Here is a 21443-nt window from a genome sequence, read left to right as displayed (position 1 = left end):
TTGTACACATGTATGCCAAATTAAATCTCCTTCACCTGAGTCTACCTCTCATTTGCCAGGCTTTTTTCTGTGCACAACTCTTTTCCAGATTTCCCTCCCTTACTACTGAAGTCTGAAGAAGGATTCTGAAACATCTCCTATCCATGTCTCCCATAGATCCTGCCTGACCAGCACTTTGTGTCTTTTTTTAAGTATAAAATAAAGGATTGAACAAACTTGAATTGTTTTCTCATGATCATTGGATGCTGAAAGGTGACCAAATAGAAGTATATAAAATCATAAGAGGCCTTTAAGCAGTCTTAAAGGTGAGTTTCTTAGTTTCTGAGTGGTAGGTGCCTGGAACATGCTGCCAGAGGAGGTAGTAGTAGCAGATACAATAGCAACAAACTCATGTTTACAGGGAATTGAGAGATATGGACAATGGAGAGGCAGATGGGAATAGTTTAATTTGGCATCATTGTCAACAAGGTGGACTGAATGACCAGTTTCTGAGCTGCACTTTCCTGGGTTCTATGATGATTGCTTGTGAGATTTGTTTATTTTTAAATGTTGTAGTGGGAGTATTTTACTATTTTACTGTGGCTATAAAGCAAAATTGGCAAACATATTAAAGCTGCGCACAGATAAACAGAACCAATGACATTGCAGAATTTGATACAGAGACAACACAGTTCCTTTTAAAATGAAAGTTAACAATGTTATCTATGCTTTATTGTATTGAAACATGCAAGATTAACTTTTGTGTGGCATTCACTGCTGTTCAGCAGTCTTTGTGGCTTACTTATCTCTTGTGAACAATATGAAACAGGAGAACATATGCAGCTGGTAATGTAGAAATGTGTTCCAACCTGACATTATTCGATCAAGTTAAGCCATGAATAAAAGCATTTAGTGAGGCAAATCCTCAGTCATTAATATTAGCAACAGCAACATTAATTGCCCTAACAGCTCACTGAATAAATATAGTTTGGTGATTGAAGGGGTATCTTCCAGTCACATAGGAGTTCATAAGTTCGATAGGCAAATTGTTCAGGGCTCCTATTGATTCCAGCTCTAGTTTAAGACTACACCATTACATAATTAAGTTGATTATTAGGGGAATTGCAGATGCAGGCATCGTGAGCAAAAAAACAAATCACTGAAGGAACTCAGTGGATCAGGCAGTATCTGTGGAAGGAAATGGACAAAAGACCCTTTACACTTTTATTGATTGAGTAATGCATAATAACAATCCCATTGAGTCACTAAGGAAGCTCTCTCAAGTGCACCATTTCTTCAGCAGCTGGGGATTATTTCAGTTCTGAGCACAATATGCCCCCATTAATGTGTAGGAAGGAACTGCAGATGCTGGTTTAAACCAAAGATATATTAAAAAAAACTGGAGTAACTCAGCAGGTCCACCCTCCCCTCAGCTAACAATGAATCATTCTACATTTCCTTGAACAGCGTCTGCTTTGAGCTGTCATTTTCACACCTGACGCTTCCATATCTCTAGACTCCCTCTCCCCGACTCTCAGTCTGAAGGGTCGCGACCCGAAACGTCACCCATTCCTTCTCTCCAGTGATGCTGCCCGACCCGCTGTTACTCCAACACTGTGTGTCAATCCTCCAGGGATGCAGCCCGACCCGCTGTTACTCCAGCACTGTGTGTCTATCCTCCAGAGATGATGCCAGTCCTGCTGTTACTCCAGCACTGTGTGTCTATCCTCCAGAGATGATGCCAGTCCTGCTGTTACTCCAGCACTGTGTGTCTATCCTCCAGAGATGCTGCCCGACCCGCTGTTACTCCAGCACTGTGTGTCAATCCTCCAGGGATGCTGCCCGACCCGCTGTTACTCCAGCAATGTGTGTCTATCCTCCAGAGATGCTGCCCGTCCTGCTGTTACTCCAGCACTGTGTGTGTCTGTCCTCCAGAGATGCTACCCGTCCTGCTGATACTCCAGCACTGTGTGTCTATCCTCCAGAGATGCTGCCTGACCTGCTGATACTCCAGCATTGTGTGTGTCTGTCCTCCAGAGATGCTGCCTGACCTGCTGTTACTCCAGCACTGCGTCTATACTCCAGGGATGCTACCTGACCCGCTGTTACTCCAGCACTGTGTGTGTCTGTCCTCCAGAGATGCTATCTGACCCGCTGATACTCCAGCACTGTGTGTGTCTATCCTCCAGGGATGCTACCTGACCCGCTGTTACTCCAGCACTGTGTGTGTCTGTCCTCCAGAGATGCTGCCTGACTTGCTGTTACTCCAGCACTGTGTGTGTCTATGTTCCCCAGATGCTGCCTGACCTGCTGTTACTCCAGCACTGTGTGTGTCTATGTTCCCCAGATGCTGCCTGACCTGCTGTTACTCCAGCACTGTGTGTCTATGTTCCCCAGATGCCAGCAGTCCTGCTGTTACTCCAGCACTGTGTGTGTCTATCCTCCAGAGATGCTGCCTGACCTGCTGTTACTCCAGCACTGTGTGTCTATGTTCCCCAGATGCTGCCTGACCTGCTGTTACTCCAGCACTGTGTGTGTCTATCCTCCAGAGATGCTGCCTGACCTGCTGTTACTCCAGCACTGTGTCGGTGCCCGCGTTGCCGCCAGGCGCGGCCTTGCCCTGCCCGGCCCGGCGCGGCGCGGCCTGCACCCGCTGCCATGGCAACCGCACCCTCGGCAGCCCAGCGGCGGCGGCGGTCACGTGGGCGGGAGAAGGCGGGCAAATGGCGACCGTTAGCGAGCTGAAAGCCGGTAGGTGTCCGCAGTCGCCGATAGATTCAACTCAGCTGTGGGAATGATGATAGTTGATGCGAATCGCCTCGCAGATCGGGCTGTTGTGGGCCGGCTTCATTCCGTTTACTCGCCCGGCCTGGCGCCAACTTTGGCGACGGTTCGCCAAGAGTCCCGCTGCTCCTGTGTGGACAGAGTCAGAGTGATAATAAATCCTCATCGGGCCCACACACAAGCACTGCCGATCAATATGTGACAGAAACCCCACATACTAAGGTCCCCTCCGTCCGATCAAGCCAGAGAGAGGGGCTGGGAGCAATGGTTAGGGGTGGCGACGGAGTGAATTATCTCGGGCCCGGGCAACTGAAGACCCCTCCCCGCATTTGGAGAACAACGTGGAGTAGTGCAAAAAGGGAGAATTGGATGTGTGCAGAAATCTGGAAGGTCTGTCAATGTAATACATGATCCTAAAAGGTTTGAATCAAAGGCCTGAATCTTCAGGGAGTACTTGTCACTTTTTGTTGTTGTTTTTAAATCGCATTCACACTTGCAACAAGTTTATTTTTGTAGTTTCAGTTTTTGCTCCTGTTGAATAACCGCGTATCTATCAACATAGGGAATTGTCTATCTCAAATATAGAAACAAGGAACTGCAGATGCTAGTTTACTTTAAAAAAAGGCAAAGTGCTGGAGTAACGCAGCGTGTCAGGCAGTATTTCTGCATAACATGGATAGGTGATGTTTGGGTTGAGACCCTTCTTCAAACTTGTACTCTCAAATGTATTTCTCCCCAATTTTCAGTTGATCCAATAGAAGTTATTCCCTTCTGTATGTTTGATTCTACTGTCTGAATTCATAGCTGTAAAGCTGGCTATTATTTAGTTGCCAGGAACCATTGGAGTTCTGCTCCATTTAAAAAAAATCCTATTGTTCTTTGGAATCCATCTCAATGTCCCTTCAACCTGTTGCCTTCAGTTTAGCATATTTCAAGAAATGCTCCTTTTTTTTAACCTAGAAGCTTTCCAATTTTTCTGATATGCTGTTGTCTGGTATACCATACCAAGCTATACTAAATTAGATTGAGCAGACTTGTATTGGTATTTTCAATTGTGGCATAAAAAAATAGAAAATTATAACAATTCTCAGCAGATATAAAGAAAGCAGCATGTGCTCATTTCCATTAACGTCCCCAGTAATGAAATTAAACTCATTGACTTTTAAATCGTTATTAAAATAAGAAGGTCACATGCACAATTAACAATTATGAAATACTCTGTAAATTTTAGAAGAAATATTGTTAGGGATATCTGCAGTAATTTGAGCTATCCCATTACCTCTTGGCTTTCTATTCTCCCCCCCCCCCCCCCAATCATTAGTTCCCTCTGTTTAATCTGCACTTATACCATGAGGTTCTAAAGAATTCACTTGAAAAATTATCTAAAATTAGCAAGAGGATCCATTCAAATTAAAGTCAGAAACTAAGCTTCCTTTCACTTTTTTGGTCATGCCCTTGCTATCTATATTTCTTGTAAATCATCCTGCAACAGCTTCATGTGTTTGCCAAGCCCCCAAATAGTTGCAAGCAAATATAGACTATTTTAGTGTCACACCATCCTGCTGTGTAATTTTAGCTGCCTTTGGTGCAAGGAGCAATCTACATCCAGACTACTCAATCGCTCATCTCACCAATGACCCTATTATTGTGAAATCTTAAGGTCCCTTGTTTAAATATGTACCTTTTCAACAACAAAAAAATCAGTATCTTACTTTTAATAAGTCTTGAAATATTTTAAGTAGAGTATTAAATGTTCTTCCACAAACCCATTGATCTATTTTTCTCATCGTATGGATATGTTTCACGTCGTGGAGTTTTTCTTTTTTATATTGTCCCATTTTCTTTGCATGGGTGGGCCCTCTGGATGGATGATGACTTGCATCAGTTCCAATTGATTCTGAGTTGACTCTTGAGGCCAATGTGGCCCCTTCAGATTTCTCATTCAATTCCGAGCTCTGTTTTGTGAAGAAAATAAAGGTAAAGAAGGCAACTGCAATATTGTGATCTACTGATGGCAATGGAGCCCCCAGCGACAAGGGAATCCCAAACACACTTACTATGAGTACAGTCCCTGGAATTGCCAGGGAGGCCTCTTTTGTGCCCGGAAATGCGGTTGATTGGGAGGTTCCCAAGGTAGATTGAAGCACAATAGATTACCCACTTCCCAAGCATACAAAGTTTAGTCCCAAGAAAATAAGACTGCGAACTTAAGGGCAAGGTTGCTTTACTAAAGAGACATGAGCAGATGATGTTTGCTCTGTACCAGAGACATGATGCTGCACCCATTCCCCACCCCAGCTCTCCAGATTCAGCCCTCCAGCCATAAGGATTTCCCCTTCATTGCAGGAAGGACTGTTGAGGCATCGGGGAAAGGGAAGGCGGTTGCATCTGCCTCAATGTAAACGCTTCATGTTGCTCAGACATAGCAGACCTGTAGGAAGGACTGTTGAGGCAGGGAATTATCGCAATGTTTAAAAAACAGTTAAACAGGTACATGGATAGGACAGGTTTGGAGGGATTTGGGCCAAACGCGGACAGGTGGGACTAGTGTAGCTGGCACATGTTCGCCGGTGTGGGCAAGTTGGGCCGAAGGGCCTGTTTCCTCGCTATGACAGGGGACTTCAACAATGTCAGTTTGAAGAAGTCAGTTCCTAACTACTGCTAGCATGTGTCCTACTGCAACCAACTCCCTCAGCTATTGCTACTCCACTGCCTGGGACTGGTGATGTTGCCTGAATGAAGACACAGATGTTGGTTCACTAGTGAATTTTGAAAATTTTGTTGAGGTAATGTTGTTGGAATCTCGCCAGTTTACAGTTGTCTGCTCAGGGTGGCACATCTGGTAGACCTGCTGCCTCACAGTATCAGAGCCCAGAATGAATTTCTGACCTCGGGTGCTGTCTGTGTGGAGTTTGCATTTTCCCCCTGTGACCCCGTGGGTTTCCTCTGGATACTCCGTATTCCTCCCACATCCTAAAGATGTACGGGTTTGTAGGTTAATTAGCCTCTGTAAATTCCCCATGTGTGTAGAGAGTGAATGCATAAGTGGGATGGAGTCAAAGAGCATGGATGCAGGCCCTTCAGCCCAAAGTCAATACCGACCAAGATGCCCCATCAAAGCTCGTTCTATTTGTCCACATTAGGCCCATATCCATCTAAACCTTTCTCATCCATGTACAAGACCAAATGTATTTTAAATGTTATTGTATCTGCCTCAACTACCTCCTCTGGCAGTTCATTCCCTCAGTGAAAACATTGCCTCACTAGTTCTTAATCTTTGCTCTCTTACCTTAAACTTATGTCCTCTGGTTCTTGATTCATCTACCTTGGGTAAAAACTCCGTGTATTCACCTTATCAATTCCCCTCATAATTTAATACATCTCTATAAGATCACCCCTTAGCCTCCTGCACTTGATCGAATAAAGTCCTAGCCTGCCCAACCTCTCCGTATAGCTCAGGCCATCGAGTCCTGGCAACATCCCATAAATTTCCGAAGCAGCAGAACAGAGGGTGGTGAGTATATGGAATGAGCGACTGGAGAGTTGAGGCAGAAACTATAACAACATTTAAAAGACATGAACAGGTACATGAATAGGAAAGGTTTAGATGAATATGGGTCAAACGGGGGCACATGGGACAAGTGTAGATGGGGCACCTTGGTTGCCATTAGCAAGCTGGACCGATGTCTATGCTCTACGACTCTAAGAATACAGTTGGGCCTAGGTCACTGCCCTGAGATGGGTATCCTCTGGCAATCACAACGTGATACAATGTGAGTATTTTTTTTACCACCAAATCATTTTCCTTTTGATATTAATTGACTTCAATTTTACCATGGTGTTGCAGTGCTATATTTGGTTAAAAGCTACTTTGATGTAAAGTATGGTTACTCTCAATTCGGATGCAGCATTGCAGCAACAATGATTAAGACATTTGTTTGGACAGTGAAACAACTTGCCAGACCACATTCTGCACTGAGATTGGGACTGTTCGTAGACTGGGTTAAGATCATGTCTTGCTTGCCATCACAAAGATAGTGATGAATTTCTTGGACAAAGAAATATAAAAAGAATGCTTTGTAATCCCCTTGATTGATGGAGTTGAAGGTTTTTGTGCTGGCATAAAGGCCCAAGTGGTGATGCTGCTCGCGCTCTCCATTTATCTTGGAATTGACATGTCTTGAAGATCACGTCCATTGGAACTAATTCCCACTGTGGGCTAGGCAATTTGGGTAGCAGCATTTAAGCAAATGGGAGGTAGCCACTGAAAATGACTGACATGGTAAAAAGCAGGAAGACCTCTCCGTCTGGCTGGTTAAAGTGTCATGAGTGCTATTTGGAGTGTGGGCTTGATCAATAATCCTTTCATACTACAGCTTTTGCGGGTCTTGTCACTTCGACATTTTGAAAATGAACCTCCAGACTACAAATTAATATGTTGTAACTGTGTTCCATAATAGAAGGATGCTCACTTAGCTGATTCTCATTTCTGAGCACCCAATTCTAAGGTAGACACAAAACGTTGGAGTAACTCAGAGGGACAGGCAACATCTCTGGAGAGAAGTGATGTTTTGGATCAAGGCGGTGCCGTCGCCTCACCTGAGTTCCAGGCTCAGCACCTGGCCTATAGCCTGCACGCTGCAGACTCCAACAGAGATGCTGCCTGTCCCGCTGAGTTACGCCATCATTTTGTATCTATCTTCAGTGTAAACCAGCATCTGCAGTTCCTTCCTACCCAAATCTACGACGTGTTCTTCAGTAATAGTCTTTGTGTGCCGAATTAAGAAACATCCATTGACTGTAAGCATATTTCCAACAAATTCCAGTTGAAATCAACAAATTTCTCTTTTATTAAACAGGTCAGACAGCATCTCTGAAGAAAAGGAATAGGGAAAAGGAAAGGAACCTTTGGGTTTCGACCTGAAAAGTCACCTATTCCTTTTGAGTCTGAAGAAGGATTGCGACCCGAAACGTCACCTATTCCTTTTCTCCAGAGATGCTGTCAGACCTGCTGAGTTATTCCAGTTATTTTTGTCTATCTTCGGTTTAAATTAGCTTCGGTTTAAACCGGCGGTGCTGGCTCGAAGGGCCAAATGGCCTCTTCCTGCACCTATTTTCTATGTTTTCTGTCTGTAGTGCCTTCCCATACATTTCTCTTTTATTATCCCACTTAAAATATCCCAGCGTTCCACATCACCTGCATACACTGTTATTTCTAAAAATGTCTTTTGAATTGTTTAAAATTCAGACCTCATCTGAAACCCAAGTATGTATCAGCGTTCACATTTGCAATCTACAATTGTAGTTCAGTCAACGTAATGCGTTGCCCTGAAAACAGGTCAGATTCCAAGATACTTTGATGTAACTTTTTCCCTTTAGTCCTTTCTTTTGCAACGGGACTGACTAAACATCTGCTCAATATAATATGATGATCGGACAATCCATGAAGTATGCTATTCATTATTCTAGTGGTCATAGTATAAAAAGAATTTGGATACAAACAGAATTTTAAAAGATTTGCAAATAAGGTACTTTGTAGAAAAGGATGCCTTTAATAAAGACTGGCTGATTGTATTGTAATCTCGGTTCTGCATCCAGGAAAACCCGTCTTTATCCACTTAAGCCTTAAAAATAATGGAATGATTCTGCACCCATCACTCTTTGAGAAAGGGAGTTCTGAAAACCTGCAACTCTTTGAGAGAAAAGTCCCCCTCATCTGTCTTAAACGGGCAGCAATTTATTTTTAATCTGTAGTTCTATATTCTCTCAAAGCTAAAATATCCTTTCCGTAGTCAACATTGCAAAATCCTTTATATGTTCTAATCAAGTCCTCTTTCTCTTCACTCTTAAACTCCACAGATACAACATAGAATTCTCATGAGACAGATTACCAATTCCGAGTATTAGTCCAATAATAAACATTCTTTGAACTGCTACAAATTGCCCTATGTAATTGAAACATAATGTCTTTACTTTTGTGCCCCCAGCAGTAAACAATACGCCAGGCAGTGTTTAGTTAGATTCTTTATTAGACTGTGAGCTGGTGCCCACAGCGTAGTTCTCCTAGGGATAATCCACGCCTTCCCTTGGTCTGGCTTTTAACCCCTTTCACCTGTCCGTCACGTAACGAGGGGGCTGACCCGAGGAGTGGCCTGATCCGCCACAGGACCCCCCCCAAGAACCGGAGGTACAAAACGGACAGGAGGGCGCATGAGGCGACCAGCCCGGGTGCGCACCATGACCGGCGCAGGGACCGGCGACTGACCGACAGGTGGAGGGGTCGTAGCAGACACTGGAGGGGGTAGCTTGGACGGGGGGCGACCGCGCTGGCGGGGCTGTGCAACCGGCACCGGCCGATCAATGTCCAAGTGTGCCGGCTTCAGCCGTGCGATCGAAACAGTCTCTCTGCGACCCCCCATGTCCAGAACGAATGTGGCCGAGCCGTGTTGTAGGACCCGGAAGGGGCCCTCGTACGGCCGCTGGAGAAGTGATCGGTGTGCGTCCCTGCGCAGGAACACAAACTGGCAGTCCTCCAGAGCGGCAGGGACGTGTGGCTGGAATGTCCCATGACGTGATGTGGGCACAGGTGCCAGCCTGCCCACCGTCTGCCGAAGACGTTGCAGGGCGTCAGAAGGCTGCTCCACTCGACCGTGCGCTGGTGGGATGAACTCCCCGGGAACCGTCAAGGGGGCCCCGTACACCAACTCGGCGGAGGAGGAGGCCAAGTCCTCCTTGGGTGCGGTGCGGATCCCCAGCAAAACCCACGGCAGGGCGTCCACCCAGTCTGGGCCCGTGAGCCGAGCCTTCAGGGCAGCTTTCAGCTGGCGGTGAAAGCGTTCCACCAACCCGTTCGACTGTGGATGGTACGCCGTAGTGTGGTGTAGGCTGACACCCAAGAGTCTTGCCATGGCCGACCACAGTTCCGAAGTGAACTGTGGCCCCCGGTCGGATGTAATGTCCAGTGGCACCCCGAACCGGGCGATCCAGTGCGCCGCCAAGGCCCGCGCGCAGGTGGCCGTCGAGGTGTCTGCCAGCGGAATGGCCTCCGGCCACCGCGTGAAGCGATCTACCACAGTGAAGAGGTGGGTCATGCCCCGGGACGGCGGCAGCGGCCCCACGATGTCTACATGAATGTGGTCGAAGCGCTGCCGAGGGACACGAAACTCTTGCAGAGGCGCACGCACGTGTCGCTGGATTTTTGAAGTTTGGCACGGGATGCAGGTACGTGCCCAGTGTGCGACCTGCTTACGCAGCCCGTGCCACATGAAACGGGAGGATACAAGGGCCACCGTCGCCCGAATGGAGGGGTGAGACAGCTCGTGGAGCACCTCGAATATCCTGCGACGCCAGACGACAGGGACGATGGGCCGCGGCAGGCCAGTGGAGGTGTCGCACAACAGTGTTGTATCCCCGGGGCCACAGACAATGTCCTCCAGCTGCAGGCCGGACACGGCTGTACGATAGGCGGCCATCTCCTCGTCCCCCAGCTGTGCGGCTGCTAGGGCGGAATAGTCGATCCCCCCGGCCATTTGTAGGACGGCGTGGATCGCGGGTCTAGACAGGGCGTCGGCCACCCTGTTGTTTTTTCCCTCCACGAACCGAATTGAGGTGGTATATTCCGACACATAAGCCAATTGTCTCTGTTGCCGCGCAGACCACGGATCCGAAACCTTGGCGAACGCAAATGTGAGTGGCTTGTGGTCTGTGAACGCGGTAAAGGGTCTCCCCTCTAGGAAGTACCGAAAGTGGCGTACCGCGAGGTAGAGGGCGAGGAGCTCCCGGTCGAACGCGCTGTAATGCCGTTGGGCCCCGCTGAGGTGCCTGCTAAAGAAGGCGAGTGGCCGCCAACACCCGTCGATGTGCTGCTCTAGCACCGCGCCGACCGCCACCTCCGAAGCGTCCACGGTCAGGGCGGTTGGGGCATCCTCCTTAGGATGGACGAGCATCGTGGCCCTGGCCAGGGCCTCCTTAGCCTGCTCAAAGGCCGCTCCTGCTTCGTCGTCCCACTCGACCTCCTTGCGGCGACCAGCCATGAGGTGGAAGAGTGGGCGCATAGTTCGGGCTACCGACGGCAGGAAGCGGTGATAGAACGAGACCATCCCAGCGAATTCCTGCAGGCCCTTGACAGTGGTCGGTCGGGGGAAACGGCGGACAGCTTCGACCCTGTCCGGAAGAGGTACCACCCCTTGTGGGGTCACCTGATGGCCGAGGAAATCGATGGCCGTCACCCCAAAACAGCACTTGGAAGTGTTGATGGACAAACCGTACTCGCTGAGGCGTTTACACAGCTGGCGGAGGTGGGTGCAGTGCTCCTGCTTCGAGCGGCTGGCCACGAGTACGTCGTCCAAGTAGACAAAGACGAATTCCAGGCCACGGCACACACAGTCCATAAGCCGTTGGAAGGCCTGTGCGGCGTTCTTCAACCCGAACGGCATCCGTAGGAACTCGAATAGGCCGAACGGGGTGATGATGGCAGTCTTGGGGATGTCATCGGGGTGGACCGGGATTTGATTATATCCGCGCACAAGGTCCACCTTGGAGAACACGGATGCTCCGGCCAGGTGGGCATTAAAGTCCTGGATGTGCGGAACCGGGTACCTGTCGGGAACGGTCGCGTCATTTAAGCGCCGATAGTCCCCGCACGGTCGCCAACCCCCGTCCGCCTTGGGGACCAAGTGGAGTGGTGACGCCCACGGGCTATCGGAAGGGCGCACGATGCCCATTGACTCCATCTGACGAAACTCCTCTCGAGCTAGACGGAGCTTGTCTGGAGCGAGACGCCGCGCTCGGGCGTGCACGGGTGGCCCGGTGGTGGGGATGTGATGTTGCACCCCGTGCTTGGGAGTGGAGGAGGAGAAGTGGGTTTCCACAATGTCCGGGAAGTCCGCCAGGATGCGCGCGTACGTCGCATCCACGGACGACAGGTGTCCGACGTTGGGGGAGACCGGCCTCAGCGTGCTGGAGTGCACCAGGCGCTGCCGCCTGACATCCACGAGCATGGAATGCGCCCGCAGGAAGTCGGCGCCCAGCAGCGGCTGGGAAACATCGGCAATGATGAACCGCCACGTGAACCAGCTGTCGCCGAAGTTAAGGGCGAGCTGGCAGACCCCGTAAGTGTTGATGGGGCTACCGTTCGCCGCAGTGAGGAGGGGGCCGCGTTTGCCCGTATGGATATCGGCGGTGGAAGGAGGTAGGACGCTCACCTCTGCTCCAGTGTCGACGAGGAACCGACCCCCGGTGCGGCGATCCCGAGCGAACACGCGATGGATCTGGCCGGCCGCCGAAGGGATCACTGACGGCCGGCCCTCGCGTTTCCCGGAAAGGCACAGGGTAGGCGACATTGCTTGGCGTTCGGTCCCCAACGACGGTGATAATAGCACCAGCTTTTGCTGGTGTCCGGTGGTGGTGCAGACTGGGATGCCCACCAGCGACCTCCGGTGGTCTCCAGCGGTATTGGAGGTGGTGCTGCTTGGGCCGACCACCAGCGACCTCTGGTGGCGTCTGGCTGAATTGTCGGCGGGCCGTGCGAGAAGGACGTGCCGGCACCGGGGTTCCCGATGGCGGCCGGATTTCGCCGCGGGGGTCGTCCTGAAACGGGGTCGACGGCGGCCCCAGCTTGCTGTTGGCCTTCCGACGCCGCGGAAAAGACGGCTAGGGCTGCCAGGTCCTCCCGACGGGACATCCAGATTTGGTCAGCGCGCTCGCCCAGCCGCTGCGTGTCGGTGAAGGGGTCCTCTGCGAGCTGAGAACGGAGGTCGACGGGGAGCTGCCGCAGGTAGGCCTGCTTGAATAAGAAACAGGGCGGGTGGTTGCCCATAAGGGCGAGCATGTCCTCCAGAAGGGCCGACGGCCGTCGGTCCCCGAGCCCCCCCTGGCTCATAACGCGAGTTGCCCTCTCGGCGTCGCTGAGGCCGAACCTCCTGATAAGGAGTTCTTTAAGGCCCTTATATTTGTCATCCGCGGGGGGGTCATTAAGGTAAGGCTTTACTCGCCTTGCTGTCGCCTGGTCCAGGGCGCCGACGACGTAAAAGTACTTCGTCAAGTCGACGGTTACCCCTCGCACAGCAAACTGTGCCTCTGCCTGCTGGAACCAGACCTCAGGCTCTTCGGTCCACAGGGTCGGGAGTTTGAGGGAGACGGCCTCGAGGTCGGCAGGACCGAGGGCGGCAGGACCGGGTTGCGCGAGGGCGGCAGGACCGGGTTGCCCATTGTTCGACATCACTACGTGTGATGTCCGTCGAGGTCACCAATGTAGTGGCCTGGCGGAGGCCAGAGAAAAGGCAAGACGCCAGGCAGTGTTTAGTTAGATTCTTTATTAGGCTGTGAGCTGGTGCCCACAGCGTAGTTCTCCTAGGGATAATCCACGCCTTCCCTTGGTCTGGCTTTTAACCCCTTTCACCTGTCCGTCACGTAACGAGGGGGCTGACCCGAGGAGTGGCCTGATCCGCCACAATGTTAATATTATTGCTGTCAAGATGAACAAATCTCCTATTTTACTCCATTTACCAGATTTTTACCCACTCACTTTTTCTATCTTCATCCCTTTGTAACTTCCTCATGTCCTATTCACCATTCTGTCTCATTTAGCAATAACGCCATCTGTCCCTTCATCTAAGTAATTTATGTAAGTTATAAAAGTCGTGACTCTGACACAGCTCTTATCAACCAGAAAAGCACTAATTTATGCCTGCACTCAGTTTTCTGTTAGCCAGCCAATCTTCGATCCAATCCAAGACACAACGTGCTGGAGTAACCCAGTAGGTCAGGCAGCATCTCTGTAGAACATGGACAGGTGACGTTTCAGGTCAGGACTCTCCATCAGATTGATTGTGGTGGTGGTGGTGGGCAAGTGATAGATGGATACAGGTGAGGAGAGGGGGGGGGGATTGATAGGCAGATAGTAGGTCAAAAGCCAGAGATGAAAAAATAAAAGGTGTGAGACAAGGATAGAAGAGTTGTGAATTGTGAAGCCAGAAAAAGGAATGTAGGTGGAAGGTGAAGGGGTGGGGAGAAATGAGTGAGAGTTCAGGTGTGGCACAGGGAATAGAATGGTATCTTGTTCTGGTGTAAAATAGTAAATATATGTTTCTTTTGATGTGCTTTCAATTTTGTAGTCATTTAAAAAAAAAAAGGAAATCCGGTGTAATGTCATTGAAAGCATAATGTGCTGTTGATATTGTTCCTTTTGTTGGAAGTGACGCTTGTCAATCATACCAGCAGATATTTTAAGGAAGGTTTTTGTTACCTGTTGATCGTGATTTAAATTATTATGTTTAATACTTTAATTTTGATGACATCATTTGTAATTTTAAGTATTGCCAATTAACTGTTTCCTGCTAATTCTGCAAGCATTTAAAATTAAATTAAAAAAAATATTCTTTTGTTTACAGTTCTAAAAGAGACCTTAGAAAAGAGAGGTGTGATGGGCCAACTAAAAGCCAGAATTCGAGCCGAGGTTTTTAGTGCCCTGGATGATCAGAGCGAACCAAGGCCTCCGCTGTCACATGAAAACCTTCTTATTAATGAGCTCATCCGTGAATATCTTGAGTTTAATAAATACAAGTATACAGCATCAGTGCTTACAGCAGGTATGCAGAGCCATTGTTAAATGAAATTTAAGATTTTATCTTTGTATGAAAGTAACTTTTCTGAGAAAATATAATTCATGCTTGGTGCGTGTACAATGGAAATCTTGTTTGCAAGCAACATCACAAGCAAATAGATTCACGTGCACTAAATACAAATTGTCTAAGGCAGTGAAAGAAAAGCACTGCTCGGAAAAAAAGAAACTGCAACAAAAAAAAAAATCAGAAAATATTGTACATATGAAAGAAGCAATTGTAACAGTTTTGAAAGAAGCAATTGTAACAGTTTTGAAAGAAAAACAAGTCCAATTACTTATTTGTTACCTGGTGTTTACAGCCATGTAAAATGACCAATTCAACCAATTACTGATACAACCGTTTACTCTGAAGCTTAACATGGTAGACGTGTCATTCATCGTGATATTATCTCCTTTATTGAATAATAGCCTGTCGAATGCCCTTAAATATATTACTGCAAGGATTGGCATTTCTAAAAATCATGGGCCAAACATTGCCAAAACATGGGCAAAAGGCATGATTTTCATCAGCAAGTTGCTTGTGGCATCGTAGAGTTAAAACAAAGTTCTGTGGGAAACAGGGGAACCTCTACAAAGGGTGGAGTAATACAAAGGAAGATGTTTATTGGAGATTCCAGAAGTTTCTTGAGGATATCCTGGGTGCAACCATATGCTTCCTCCATGACCTTTGCTGCTGTAAGATCAGAAGTGTGATAGTCTATTATTGATTACAGTGCTCAAATAAATGAAGCATTCTTTGCCTAAATTCAGAGAACTTCTATGGCATTCAGCCGAGCCTTAATTCTACCTGAATGCTAGTGAGAAACTGTTTCCAACAGTTTGCAAGGCTTTTCTGACACCACCTCCTGTGATTTCTAAGTACAAAGTCTGGAGCAGAAACGGCTTGAGAACACCATCATCTACAAGTTCTGCTACATTTCAAACAGAATTCTGACTTGGAAGTATTTAACTATTTATGTATCATTGCATTGTCAAAATACTGGAAATCTTGACCTAACTATTAATGTAAGTACCTTTATCATATGCAACTTATCACCTCATTCCCAAGGCCAAATAAGAGTGAACACCAGGGGGATCTGTCTTGCAAGAATATGACTCCTGGCTGGGAGAGAGCAAAGGCTCAAAAGCAGCTCATCTGATAAAAGTAGTTTGAGTGCAATTGGGAGTGTTCTCCATCTTGTTTCACTGATTAAATATATTCACTCGAATGAAGTGCACATTTCAGAACAGTTGCCAATAACAATTAGAGCTGTCCAATGACAGAAGTGAGCAATATTAGGAAAAAGATGGATGATCAAGTTGGATGATTATATACTGTTGTGCATGTTCGTTCTCTATAATTGCTAACAGCTCAATTATAGTTGACTTTTCACACTTAAAGTAAATATCTTAACCTTTGCCAATTCATTCGGTGCATAACTGGATAATTATTATCACCAAAACTATATACGCCATGAATGTTTATAGAGTAAGTCATCGCAACCCACATATTTGGATTTCTGTGCCTTGTAACTTGATATGCACAGATGGACAGATTCCATCAGTGTTTGATCCCCAAGATTACATTTTCAAGGTTTTAACTTTATATACAAAGGCAAAATACCTTGGAAACTCTCAATTGCTGTTGAACTTCAGATTGATAGATGGTGTACCAATCAAACATTCCTATATGTTAACATTACACTAGTGTCAGCTTCCTGAAGAACTATCTCTCCATTTCGGCAGCCATTACACACAGGTTTAAGAAGAAGATTTAGGCAGGACTGTAATGTGCTTATAGACATAGTTTTGTTTCCCTTAAACCTGTTTGTTTATCTTAATTCCCTCAGGCATGGGTTGGGATTATCTGAAGTTTACCAGAAATTCTCAGACTTTGTGTCCCATTTGTATTTTCCGCGTTCTTTAACCTGTGTTATACGATTTTGGCTCTTGTTACATGATGCTACCTGCATCTCCAGTTGTGTTATCTTCAAAACCTTTTTAAACTATTTACATTGAAAGCAGCCATAACACACAGTATTCTTAAAAATGAGACTTCAAGAAAAGGGTTCAGTTATCACAGGATTTTATATTTAGATAATCGGATGGTAGCATTAATTCCAATAAACAATTTCCTGACTTCATTGTTAATGAAAAAGTATTTTTATTGCGAAGAATATTCCTTTCTCAATCCTTCACATACAAAATAATATCTCTACTGTTGCTTCTGTTTAGATCAATATTTGCATTAAATATAATGAATAATAGCGGTTTCACAGTTAACTTTTCCCACACAGAGGCTGGCCAACCTGAGATACCTTTAGAGAGACAGTTTCTAGTGAATGAGCTGAATATTGTTGAAGATACAAGCATAAAAACTGTGTAAGCAAATCCTAAAATTATTTTACTAAAATTAGAAAAATGTATTTGCTTTTGATTTCAAACAGTATGTCCAAATATCATAAAAATTTGCTTTCTTCGCGCCTATTTCTCTATTTGCCAGAATTTAAAGTAGTGGTTATGTTTATAACCTTGGTCTATGCCCTATCAAATGCATTCCCTTTGTTTTCACATTCTTTTTGCAGTTTCGAACACATGTTTTTCCTCACTTTTCTAGATATGGGTCATTGCCATGAAATGTTGGGTCTGTTTCCTTGTACAGATGACTGGAGGATAGCCAATGTTGTTCCTTTATTTAAAAAGGGCAGCATGGATAAGCTAAGTAACGACAGACTGATGAGCTTTGCGCCAGTGGTAGGGAAATTATTGGCTACATTTCTAAGGGATAGGATTTATGTACAGTTGGAAAGACAGGGCTTAGTAAGGATAGTCTTGTATGACATTATGCAATGGAAATTCTGCCTCACTAGTTTAATAATTTTTTGAGGAGGTAAAGTAGATTAATGAGGGCAATGTGATAGACATCGTCTACATGGATTTTAGTAAGGTTTTGACAAGGTCCCACATGGTAGGATGGTCCAGAAGTTAAGGCACATGGGATCCAAGGCAAGCTGGCTAATTGGATTCAAAGTGTGTAAGAAAGAACAGCAGATGCTGGTTTACACCAAAGATGGACCGAAGATGGAGTAACTCAGCGGGTCAGGTAGCATCTCCGGAGAAAAGGAATAGGTGAAAGTCTAATGAAGAGTCTCAACCCGAAACATCACCTATTCCTTTTCTCCAGAGATGCTGCCTGGCACGCCGAGTTACTCCAGCATTTTGTGTCTATAATTGGATACATAATTGGTTTGGTGATAGGGGACAGAGGGTAGTGGTAGAAGGATTCTTTTCTGATTAGATGTGCCCAGTTGTGTATTACAGGAATCAGTGCAGGAACCCTTGGTGTGGTATATATTAATGACTTGGAGGTGAATGTTGGAGAAATGATCAGTAAGTTCACACATGAAAATTGGTGGTGTTGTAGATAGCAAAGAAGGTAGTCTAAGGCTAACAGCAGAATTTAGATCAAATGGAAAGTTGGGTAGAGTATTGGCAGATGGAATTTAATCCTGCCGAGTATGAGATGGTGCATTTTGGGATGGCATAAGGGTAGGCCACACACAGTAAATGGTAACAAAGAATGTTGATGAAAAGAGACCTTGCGTTTTGAGTTCTTGGTTCCAAGTTGAATAGAGTGATGAAGAAGGCATATGTCATGTTTGCCTTCATAGATCCGGACATAGAATACAAATGTTGGGACGTTATTTTGCAACTTAACAAAACACTAGTTATATCGTAATTGGAGTATTGTGTGCAGTTCTGCTGCTACATTGGTTGCACTGGAGACAAGGCAGAAGAAATTCATCAGGAAGTTGTCTGGATTGGAGAACTTGTTTTGGGGTGAGATTGGAATGGCTGGATGTGTTTTCCTTGGAACAAAAGAGGTAGAGGGGCGATCTGAAAAAGTGTATAAAATCCTAAGAGACATAGATAGGAAAGATAGAATATTTTCCCCATGGCAGGGGTATTACAAATGAAGGTATAGGTTTAAAATGATAGGAAGAAGTTTTTAACTGGATATGAGGAACAAGTTTTCCTCTGCAGAGTAATTAATATCTGGAACTTGCTGCTATCATATTCAGATAGTCACTTGAATAGGCAAGGCATAAAAGGATATCGATCTAATGCAGGCACGTGGGATTAGTGTCGATGGGCTAGATGGTCGGCATGGTTGCCAGGTTGCCAGGCTGATGAGCCTATTCCTGTGCTGTGCAGTTCTAAGGCTCTGCATAGTTGCTGCATGATTGGCTGAGTTTTTGCTTCAGATTTCCGGCATTTGGGGGCATTTGTTCCAATATCAACTTTTCATCTGGATCTCCTAATTTCTTTCTCACCGAGCAAACAAATATACGAAATTATGCTTTAATACTGGTGGTGTATTTTGAAATATAATTGGTTCCTACCCTGGAATCATCCTTTAATAGTTCTTTAAATCATTTGAATGACTATTAGTTCATGGAATTTATTTGTGTGATTTGAAAACCTGTAAGTACAATAAAACAAAATAGCAGCATTTAGTATAAATCTAAGTAAACATATTTTTAGAAATAACTAACAGAAAAAGGCTAATGTAGCAATTTAAAATTTTCAAATTTGTATCTACAATGTTCTCAATATATTTTATGACCGAGAAACATTATTTGGATGTTAGAGGAGAACATTTTTTTCCAGACAGTCCCCATTTAACTATCTTCTCAAATTAACTGGTGATAATATACTATTCAAGACATTGAAAATTAGAGCTCATTTTTAGTTGACATCAATTATTGTTGTTCAAGATGTTTCATAGTGATTAAGTCATTTATACGTATTTACAAGCTAATTTTGCATGAAGAATTACTTACTGAATACAAATGTTGACTGCATAACATGCCTTTTATTAATATTTTCATAATTTCAATTCTTTCATATGATGTGACCAGTTCAGTAACTTCCATGAAATAAAATGTTAACATGTGATTAAAGAGTGTTCATTTTCTGCTCTCTCGTCTATAGCCCTTTACTGTATGGAATTCTAGCTCATTTTGTCAATGAGAGCAAGGAGGATGGAGTAAAATCTCTTGCTAAAACGACATCTTTGCCAAATATAAAGAAAGTGACTTTAAGGGAGCCAAATGAGAAGTGCAGTCAAGGTAGGCCATTTAAATAGCACTTTGCCAGGCTGCAAATATTTTGTTCACTTAAAGATTTATCATTACTTTGCAGTTTAATTCAGAAAACAAAGACAATGTATCATTGTTGTAAAGTGAGTTAAAACACCCAGATGGGGGGAGGGGGGCGGTTGGTAACAGAAAAACACACTTCTGAAATGTGTGCAACTAGTTTGTATTTTGTGTTTTGAATTATTAGTGAAAGAACCATAAGTAGTTGAATATTGAATTCTCTTGTCAGTAAAACCTGTAGTAGTTTTCCACTGTCCCTGAGCAAGTTTTTCACCATTGGCACAAGCCATTGAAAAGAAATGGCACATTGATTAATTCCAAAAAATAATTTTTATTTTCCACTTTCAGTTACAGGCTTTTTTGATATATATATAGGCTTCTTTTTTCTTTCAGGTGACTTGCCTGAATCTAGTAAATTAATTGGAAGAAGCTTTGAAGACCCCTTTGTTCTCAAAGGTGGACATTCATAACTGTTGATTTATCCTTTTGCTGTTTGTTATCCAACACTAGTTTTGTTAACAATAAAGATAGAGTCCTACAAAATAGATATGCAATTTGGTCCTCTGTGTCCTCTTTATTCCGGTTTCTCCTTTAATAATATCAGATATGATACCTGTTTAAGAAGTTCCAGATTTCTTAATGGGACCAACTTTTAATTATTCTGGAGCATTTTACCATGCAATTTGTTCTTATACTTCATCCATATGCATTATCATTTGACTGAATGTTTTTTGTGTTGTGATGTGCCTGTTATTCTTTTAAGTGCAATCTTTCTAATTTAATCTTGTTTATTTTCCTACAAATAATTTGGATGGTGTAACTCATGACGCTAACTAGGTCATATTATAAATAAATTGAAATAAAAACATGTTCTTCATGGATGCACTGTCCAACACTTAGGATTCACAATGTAGTTTGATTCCCCATTAACCTGTCTATTTTACATTATTGCTGTGGAGGAGCCTTTTTCAAGTTGATGAAACCGAAGAGGCCATAAACACAATTGCATTGTGTTTTACATGACAGAGTTGGATGTGCATGGGTACTATCAACACCATAACTGTACATTGAAATCATTGTAAAAGTATTTGTATCTTTGATTTTAATAAGCATATTTATAAAATGTTTTATACTTAATAAATTTGATATTGCTGTTTCAGTGTGGGTTTGTTTTCTTACAATATCAATTTTGCATAATTTGATAACTAAGTGTGGACTAAACTATTCAGGATGAGGAGTTTTGACTGGGTTTAACTACGTTAAAGGCACACAATTGAAAGCTTTTATTGAAGATTATGCTGAGCTAAAGGTTATTAGTCACATTATGCAATCAAATTTCAATAAATCTCTTACCACCTAGTGACATAGTCTCCTATCGCATGAATGAACCGATCAGCTCCACATGGTGGTGCAATACAATAAAAAGTCAAGACTCAATGTTAACATCAACTACCATTTTCTTTGTATTTTTGCTCACTGCGTGTAATTTCAAATCAAAATCTACTTGGACACATCAACTATCCTTATACTGTTTTTATTTTTTAAGAGTAGTTGGAGAAGCATGCACATTTTGATCAGTCTGAAGAAGGATCTTGGCCAGAAACGTCACCCATTCCCTCTCCTAGATGCTGCCTGACCTGCTGAGTTACGCCAGCATTTTGTGATACCTTCGATTTGTACCAGCATCTGCAGTTATTTTCCTGCAAATTTTAAAGTAGGATGAACAAAGCTAATCAGTGTAAGGAAGAAGACCTCAACAGCGTGCCTGGGAATTGAGAGAAAGGTCACATTTAAGAGAGGCTTTGTCAGTTTGGCATTTTCAGTTAAATGATAAATGGTTCTTTAAGAGTACTACCATGATTATTTCGAAATAGCTGAGCATTTATGGTGTATGTTTAGTATCTGAGTTAGCAGTC

General features: G+C 44.7%; 1 protein-coding gene and 1 long non-coding RNA gene across 8 annotated transcripts in view; one reads left to right on the top strand and one right to left on the bottom strand.

The window, feature by feature from the left end:
• Nucleotides 1-731: 731 nt before the first annotated feature.
• Nucleotides 732-21443, bottom strand: part of LOC144604150 (uncharacterized) — a 41144-nt gene continuing 20432 nt past the window's right edge. The window contains exons 2-3 of the long non-coding RNA XR_013548699.1: nucleotides 2543-2892; nucleotides 732-1167 (exon numbers count right to left, since the gene is read on the bottom strand). This is a non-coding gene — a long non-coding RNA (uncharacterized LOC144604150). The remainder of the gene's footprint in view (nucleotides 1168-2542; nucleotides 2893-21443) is intronic.
• Nucleotides 2628-20664, top strand: cep20 (centrosomal protein 20). Of its 7 annotated transcripts, XM_078418352.1 has the most exons (6): nucleotides 2706-2730; nucleotides 13461-13567; nucleotides 14154-14351; nucleotides 16663-16747; nucleotides 19361-19497; nucleotides 19921-20664. In XM_078418352.1, exons 3-6 carry the CDS (start codon nucleotides 14186-14188, stop codon nucleotides 19995-19997), a joined length of 465 nt encoding a protein of 154 aa, XP_078274478.1. In that variant the 5' UTR covers nucleotides 2706-2730; nucleotides 13461-13567; nucleotides 14154-14185; the 3' UTR covers nucleotides 19998-20664. The 7 variants fall into 7 exon arrangements, 6 of the variants coding, with proteins under 6 accessions (XP_078274476.1, XP_078274475.1, XP_078274480.1 ...); XM_078418350.1 differs by lacking the exon at nucleotides 13461-13567 and having other exon boundaries at nucleotides 2628-2730; nucleotides 20487-20664; XM_078418349.1 differs by lacking the exon at nucleotides 13461-13567 and having other exon boundaries at nucleotides 2628-2730.

The sequence above is a fragment of the Rhinoraja longicauda genome, chromosome 21 (assembly GCF_053455715.1).
Source record: "Rhinoraja longicauda isolate Sanriku21f chromosome 21, sRhiLon1.1, whole genome shotgun sequence".
Lineage (NCBI taxonomy): Eukaryota > Metazoa > Chordata > Chondrichthyes > Rajiformes > Arhynchobatidae > Rhinoraja > Rhinoraja longicauda.
The sequence above is the reverse complement of the archived record's forward strand: the minus strand, read 5'-3'. Positions and strand labels throughout refer to the sequence as shown.

What these genes read in the sequence shown, in the direction of transcription:
- cep20 (XM_078418349.1), top strand. Translation starts at nt 2,703, where the DNA reads ATGGCGACCGTTAGCGAGCTGAAAGCCG. An exon ending in CGTTAGCGAGCTGAAAGCCG is followed by an intron (nt 2,731 to 14,153) that starts GTAGGTGTCCGC and finishes TTTTGTTTACAG; the next exon opens with TTCTAAAAGAGACCTTAGAA. An exon ending in AGCATCAGTGCTTACAGCAG is followed by an intron (nt 14,352 to 16,662) that starts GTATGCAGAGCC and finishes TTTCCCACACAG; the next exon opens with AGGCTGGCCAACCTGAGATA.